The sequence below is a fragment of the Drosophila albomicans genome, chromosome 4 (genome assembly GCF_009650485.2).
Source record: "Drosophila albomicans strain 15112-1751.03 chromosome 4, ASM965048v2, whole genome shotgun sequence".
NCBI lineage: Eukaryota > Metazoa > Arthropoda > Insecta > Diptera > Drosophilidae > Drosophila > Drosophila albomicans.
Window position 1 is genome coordinate 1,267,501 of NC_047630.2, and position 8,986 is coordinate 1,276,486.

Sequence of the window (8,986 nt, forward strand, 5' to 3'; positions counted from 1 at the left end):
TTAAGAGCCCAAGAATAAAACATTTCTCACCTGGCTGTGTCAGTGGTAGTTAAATTTTAGTTGTTACATTCAATACGACGTGAATATATAAAATACCGCTAACAATGATTTTTCATAAAAATCAAATCAAAGTCGATATGTAGTTATTAAATAATGTTAATATGTATTAACATTGAGAGGTAATCATATGTACATATACATATCTATCTGTGTATACGCATAGAAATATAAACTATAAGTAGAATAACAACAAATCGAAATACTTTATACATACATACATACATATGTATGCATATTCGAGGTCCTTCAGAGTTTAGTTGTGTACGAATTAAGAGAGACAAGTATAAAACCCATACACCCACACTATATATATGTATATGTATATGTATATGTATATGTATATGTATATGTATATGTATATGTATATGTATATGTATATGTATATGTATATGTATATATATTCGCCAAACGTTATTCCCAAAAAAGTTATTGTATAGTACAGTATTAAGTATCTACTAGAAGGAGTAAGAATAATGTATGCGATTATTCTTCGTATTGCAACCATTGGCACTACATAATACAATATGTACGTTTGTATGGATTTGAGTATATTTGTGGCATGCATGTACATGTATGTTTTTGAAAGCCCATATTAGCACGTAGCGTAGTATGCTGCTACTCGTCAGCAACCCTTAAGGCTTGGAGGTGATGACAGGGCAACGGCGAAAACAAATCAAACATTCACTGCATTTAGTATGTATGTATGTATATAAGCATATACATTATACATTATACATTATACATATACATATACATATACATATACATATACATATACATATACATATACATATACATATACATATACATATACATATACATATACATATACATATACATATACATATACATATACATATACATATACATATACATATACATATACATATACATATACATATACATATACATATACATATACATATACATATACATATACATATACATATACATATACATATACATATACATATACATATACATATACATATACATATACATATACATATACATATACATATACATATACATATACATATACATATACATATACATATACATATACATATACATATACATATACATATACATATACATATACATATACATATACATATACATATACATATACATATACATATACATATACATATACATATACATATACATATACAATATATACATATACATATACATATACATATACATATACATATACATATACATATACATATACATATACATATACATATACATATACATATACATATACATATACATATACATATACATATACATATACATATACATATACATATACATATACATATACATATACATATACATATACATATACATATACATATACATATACATATACATATACATATACATATACATATACATATACATATACATATACATATACATATACATATACATATACATATACATATACATATACATATACATATACATATACATATACATATACATATACATATACACATATACATATACATATACATATACATATACATATACATATACATATACATATACATATACATATACATATACATATACATATACATATACATATACATATACATATACATATACATATACATATACATATACATATACATATACATATACATATACATATACATATACATATACATATACATATACATATACATATACATATACATATACATATACATATACATATACATATACATATACATATACATATACATATACATATACATATACATATACATATACATATACATATACATATACATATACATATACATATACATATACATATACATATACATATACATATACATATACATATACATATACATATACATATACATATACATATACATATACATATACATATACATATACATATACATATACAAATACATAATAAATGTTAATTCTCGAAAACATTTTTAACGGAAAGTTTTTGAAGTTAATCGTCTTATCTGAAAACATAATTCAATAAATGTTAATTCTCGAAAACATTTTTGATTATTCTGTATTCATTACACATTATTACATGGCGAGATTTTCGTATTTTATTTTTTGTTATGCGACTTGGCAAATTGTATTTTATTTGTCGAGTCGTTTCTAACAATCCCGAAACCGGGTAAAAGTTTACGATAGTAAAAGTGATATGTAGTATTAAATTATCCCTTTTTATAGTGCTATTACTCATCTGTTGGCTGCTGTTGTCCATTTAGTTGCCTTATGAGAATTGCTGTGAAATCAGAATTGGAATTGTGGAAATGGAGTCGATAAGCGAAATAATCGATTCAGAAACGTTTTGTCATCAACTGGTTGATGAGTCAACTGAATTCATAGCAGTAGGCCCAGGACGAGGAGATGGCTGCGGAGGAGGACACGCACGTGAACTAGAATGTGAGTGTGAAAATGTTGAAACCCTTGTTGTAAAGGGAGGAATAAAGTATCTACAATATTCAGCAGATGAAAGTACAACAAGTGAAGCGCCAGCAGTATTGAGCAATGTAATGCGAAAACTAATAGGCGCACCAACAACACCACATGATGATAACCGAATACATAGTCCAGATGATGAGACCAGATCTGTTGTAATGGTAATCGATGAGATGCAAAACCATAATGTGGAAACCACGTATCAACTAGTGCCCCAACAATCCTTGCAATTGCAGGGCGGAAGAACTTTACCTCTATCAAGCCTACTTCCGATACACCAACACCAGCGGCCTGATCGCATGGTTGAAAATTGTAGTCCAGCTGATTTTGTTAGCACGGATCTAAGTCTAGATGGTCTCACCGTGAGCACATCATCCCAAATAGTTGCTGTCAAAGACGAGGAGGAGCACAGATTGGTCATTGTCCATGGTGGCGAACACTGTGAGATTAGCATCGATAACCCGAATAGCTCCCATATCGATATATCCAGAACAATTTCAAATATCAATGTCATTGATGAGTTATCATCCGATGGCAGCGAGGAGGTCACACTAAATCAGCATCATCAACAGCTTTTGGAAGAACAGCATCAACACTATAATCATCAGGAGGAGCATCAGCAATATAGTCATCGCCTTATCCATCAACAACAGGATCAGCAGCGTCGTCAACAAGAGGCGTCTGTTCAGTTGGGAATCGGTCATCATAATAATATAGAACACCATCACAGGGAGACGTTATCAGTTATTGTGCAGACACAGGTCGATGTGGGCGCAGACGATGAAGAGGAGGATGTAGACGACGATGATGATGATAATGACGATGAACACGATTCTCCCCTAGCTCTAGGCAGCGTTGACAATTCGTTGGAGCATAGCACGTATCAAACGTTGACTTCGGTTAATAACAATCACCGCATATCACCGCCACCATTTAGCCCGACATCGTATGCAACGTTGACGCCTATTCAACCGCTTCCACCCATCTCCACTATGTCCGATAAGTTTGCCTATTCGGGGCATATCTCTGGGAGTGCTACATCGTCATCTGGAAACGGCAATAATAGCAGTATCAATAACTGTCGCATTAATGGCAGAGGCTCTGCCGATGGTTCCAGTAATGATTGTGCCTCATTTAGCAGTTTGCCTAGCTTACCTTCAGCCGTTCCACAACAGAGCGGATCACTGGGAAGCCTGAGTTTAAGCAGTTTGGGTAGAGTTCAATCGCCTTACTCTTCCTTACCCTATGACAAGCTACCATCGTTGATTTCTCCTCCGCCGCCTCTTAACTATACACAATCACCGTCCCATGGCATAGGTGGCATAGTGGGATCCACTTCACCTGTTGGAGCGATAGCGCCTGTTTGCGAAGCACTTTCACCACACCACAATTCCACGTTAAGGACTTCTGGCAATATTAACAACAATCAACAAACTGATCACCAGACTATGAATGTCATTTGCTTGTCACCAGGGGCTCCAGCTAGCATAGGAGATGGTGGCGTTGACAGCAATTTTAAGTCATCTACCTTTAGCAAAACACATGCATCCCAGACGCGTGAACTTTTGATGGCCACTGCAACCTCTTCATCGTCAACAAGCGATCGCTGTTCCCAATCGCGCTCACGATTGCAGCAATTACAACAAATCCCCACGCCCCCTATGCTAAGTCCGCATTCCGTTACTGCTAGCGGCTCGGTAATGTCAATATCTCAGCAATCATCACCGCACATGAATGGCGGAACAGTTCCAAGTATTTCGGTTGATTTGCCCGTCATTGATGCCCTTTCGCGACGCCTATCACCTATTCCGCCACCGGCTAGAAATGATGTTTCCTCAATTTCTGTTGCTAATTGCGATCAAAACTTGGGTCAAAGCCTAGAGCAACAGCGACCACAACTACACCAGGCTGGCATCAAAACCGCGGAGAGTAACACAAATAACGGTCACGTTCTAGCCAATATTCCAACTGGCGACCATCTGAACGTATGCATAAGTCAGCAGCAACAGCAAAGACATCAGCCGAATGGACCTCTCGCTGATCAGCAGCAGCAGCCAAAATCATCAACAACATCTGCATCTAATGGCACTGTCATTTCTCGCACTAACACTACTATCAATGAAATGGAGGAGATCAACACTAAAGAGCTCGCTCAGCGAATTTCCGCAGAGTTAAAGCGTTACAGCATACCACAGGCTATATTTGCTCAGCGCGTACTGTGCCGCTCGCAAGGCACTCTCTCCGATTTATTGCGCAACCCTAAGCCATGGTCGAAATTGAAATCCGGCCGTGAAACTTTTCGGCGAATGTTCAAGTGGTTGCAGGAGCCGGAGTTTCAACGTATGTCGGCATTACGTCTAGCCGCTGCTCAGATACCGCAGCGTCAATCTAGTGGAACTACATCAACAGGCTCCGTGTGCAATATTACACCAACGGAATCAAACACACCGACATCATCGTCAACGGTATCCAACACTGTATATCTACATGCTCCGAGCATTTCGGCAAACTGTAAGTTCAAAATACTTTTAAAATCTTGTTCAAGCACTAGACTTCTTGAAGCCATTATAAATAGTCTTGATATTTTCCGTGTTCTTCAAAATATGATCAATTACCTTAGATTTGAGCATATTTCATTTAACCTGTTTGACCAACCAATAAAACAATAATAATGTACAGCTACAGTCGAGCGTGCTCGACTGTGAGATACCCGCTACCCATTTTTGAATAAAGCCACAAAATGAGTTAAAACTATGTCAAATTGTATATTGGTATGGTACTACATACATTTCCTGCCGGTATAAAGTTATAATACCCTTCTACCCTTTGGGTAGCGGGTATAAAAAATGTGTAAAACTGTGATTTACTCAATTCCACTCAGTCCGTGCGCCCATGTAGTGCATGCTTTTTTTTTATTATACCCGCTACTCATAGGGTAGAATGGTATTATAACTTTGAGCCTGCAGGAAATGTATGTAACAGGCAGAAGGAAGCATATCCGACTCTATTCTTGATCAGTGTCAATAGCCGAGACGATATAGCCATGTCAATAGATATAATTTTTTTCGTTAGCATTTGGTTTTGAACCCCCGCAAAAATAAACTAGTAAGAAAGCTAAAGTGTGTTCAACTGTGAGACACACGCAACCCCTCTTAAATAAAATTATAACAGTTCGGTATTCATTTTAAAATATACCACAAATATGATAAAAATACTGAAGTATATATATGGTATATAGATACAGTACATCCGCCCATAGAGTGCAAAATATACCAGATTGCCAGTCAAGGCATCTAAGACCCTATTGCAGTGTAGGCGTTTTTGCCCATACAAAAACAAAAGTATTGCTTTAATAACTTCGAAAATTGTAATCTGATCGCAACCAAATCAGTTGGCTGAGCTACCAACCAAAATGATTGCAGATTATGAAAAACTAAAATTATTGCTTATGAAAATATGAATGAAAGATCGCTGAGTTCAATATGGTCAATATTGCAGCTTAAATACATGAAGCGAGAGGCATATATTTGCATTCAGTTTGATAATAGTTTTGTGCAAAGCAGAAAATTTGAATCGGAAAGTTGATTGCGTTTTGTTTCTCACTCACACAAATACATTATTGATAATGCAATTATTGATAATGCAATTATTGATAATGCAATTATTGATAATGCATTTGTTCTGATCAATGGTCGAAACCATGTTCAAATGTTTCTCTTTGGATAAACTGTACATCAATTTTTTTGTCCTTACTAGGTATGGGAAATACATCAGCATGCGCATCAGCTTCCGAGTCTACTGGACAAAGTAATTCTACAAACTGTCGACGTAAGGAGGAACCACAGATAGAACAAATGCCTCAACCAAAGAAGCCCCGTTTGGTATTTACCGATCTGCAGCGACGAACATTACAAGCTATTTTCAAGGTAATTATAATATACAACATATTTGTATTGTTTAAAAAATCGTTTTTTTTTTATTTGCTTTCCGGCGCGAATACTAATAACGAAGATAACAGAATAATTAGAGTGAAATAATTAAAAAATTCGAAATCAGCAGTTTTGCTGACAACTCAGCTTACTCATGTCAATCAGCTGTTTTATGATTAACAAATTTATTTCAGTTAAAGGGAAATTGTATCAATACGCAGAAGCGAGATTTTTGGAGTTTGGGCTTGTGTCACTCAATGTGCTTGTCTGAAAAAACTTTTTGTTTTTTATTAAATACCAATTTAAATCGATTAGGCGATAATAAATTAGAATGGAATGCAATTAAAAAGGAAAGCTTTATAATTTTATGAGTGATTTTATACTTCAAGTTGTCCTTTTCGAGATGTTGAACTCATTTTTATTTAATATTTTTAATCTTGGAATTCTTCAGGAAACAAAAAGGCCTTCAAAAGAAATGCAAGTGACGATTGCGCGTCAACTTGGACTAGAGCCCACAACCGTGGGTAATTTCTTTATGAATGCCCGTCGACGATCGATGGATAAGTGGCGAGAAGATGACATTAAAAATAATATACAACAAATGCGTAATAATCATCAGCAAGACGAGCCCGACGAGCGGGAATCGAATATTCACGAACAGTCGTCGCTTGGACACTACGAGAACCTTCATACAACAGCTATATCGCCGCTTGGCACTTTTGACGATGATGGAGAAATGGATTTGGATCTAGAAAATCCCGATTTTCTTGTCGATGAACACGATGATGATGATCAAGACATGTTGTGACATAATAGTAAATATATGGGACAAGTCGTATGCCATAAAAGGCTACAAAGCTCTAACAAAAAGCAGAAACAGGAAAAGATAAATCACCGATTTTGCACTTGCACTTTTTCTGACACTCAAAATCGCTCTCATCACGAGGAAAATTGCAATATCAAGTGCAGTGACGCAATACATTTTGATGATAATACCCAACACCATCCAAGCGCCAAAGGGCAGAGATCCACAGCTTCACGGGAACATTACATCAAATCAATGTCTAATAAATTTGGCACATGCAGAATAAATTATATGCAGATCATCAATGATGAAAACATCTGCAATAAGGATGATGAACATCAGCAATTCGAATCGAATTCGAATTACTCAAACTGTATCGATTATTTTAACTTGAGCGAACAATTAGATGGTGCTGACGATGTTGAATGCTCAGATATCCCGTTATTGTCAAGCAATAAAAGTTCACCGAAATTTGTCTCTATTCGTCTTGGCTCAAAATATTTTAAGGAGACTATGATACAGTTACGCAATGAATCGTTGGTTCACTAAGTCAATGCTATCACTATTTGATCGAATTTATGAAGTTTAAATCTTTTTAGTTTTTATGTGTTAAATTTACTTGTTATTTCTGCCCCTTATTTCCTTGTTTGAATGCATTTTCATTGTTCTAGTCTCGTTGTTATTATAGCTTTATACTACTTTATAATAAATATTTATTTGTTTATTTATTATACTTCGGAATTCTTTTTTGTTTTGTTTATTTACTAATATTTTTCTCATTATTTTAAAGAAGTTTTTATAATTGTGATCTTTTATCATTTTAAGTTTCCATTGTAAGTTTTTTTTTTTTTTAATTTAAATATAATAATGCAATGAAATTTGTATATTAAGTAAAACCTTAAAATCAATGTTGAATAAAATCATCTAATTCATGCACCATATTCGAATAAGTAGTCAATAATGTACACTCATGTACATAGAAAATAAAAACATAGTTTATTTAGATATTGATTGACCGTAAAGGGCCTAATGCAAAACAAAACAAATCTCATAATAAGTAAATTTGTAACTACATATATCTAGTCAAATTAAAAAATAAAACAATACAAATACAAATGCATTAAAAATTAATATTTCAAATAATTACCCTAAATGTAAATAATATGACCCGTTTTTTATTTCACAAATATATATATATATATATATATATATATATATATATATATATATATATATATATATATATATATATATATATATATATATATATATATATACATATAAAGACCAGGCCTGAATACACTCGAATATATGTATGTTCATACATAAATGTACATATTGCAGTTACAATAAATATACATATTTGTCAGCATAGTAAGTACATATATTCATACAATACAACGACAAATCAGTCGCCTTAACCTATAGCATTTTATGCGATGTAAGAAACACGATTTAATAATCTCACTAATAAATTTAACACGCAAAAAAATACATCTTTTGGAAAACGTATGTACATTGCTAGAGGGGAATTTATTTGTGAAACAAATCTTCAAATTATCGCCGTTAAATTCATTCCCTGTTAAAAACGATTTTAACTACAGATTTAACAACAAAGATACATCCAAGAAGGTAATAAATGCTATGATCTCTATAATACAATAATAACTACAGAATTTGTGACTCATTGCTCACAAATCCTGTGATAAAGTTGCAA

General features: G+C 33.7%; 1 protein-coding gene across 4 annotated transcripts in view; it reads left to right on the plus strand.

The window, feature by feature from the left end:
* Positions 1-8,400, plus strand: part of LOC117573157 (homeobox protein onecut) — an 8,644-nt gene extending 244 nt beyond the window's left edge. The window contains exons 1-5 of one of the 4 annotated variants that reach the window (XM_034256117.2): positions 1-179; positions 2,284-2,499; positions 2,563-5,046; positions 6,292-6,461; positions 6,916-8,400. The exon at positions 1-179 is cut by the window's left edge and continues 194 nt beyond it. In XM_034256117.2, the coding sequence (XP_034112008.1) occupies positions 2,367-2,499; positions 2,563-5,046; positions 6,292-6,461; positions 6,916-7,272 (3,144 nt within the window). In that variant the 5' untranslated portion in view covers positions 1-179; positions 2,284-2,366 and the 3' untranslated portion in view covers positions 7,273-8,400. Of the gene's footprint in view, positions 180-2,283; positions 5,047-6,291; positions 6,462-6,915 lie in introns of all 4 variants that reach the window. The other 3 variants (XM_034256118.2, XM_034256116.2, XM_052006232.1) reach the window with 3 other exon arrangements.
* Positions 8,401-8,986: the final 586 nt, after the last annotated feature.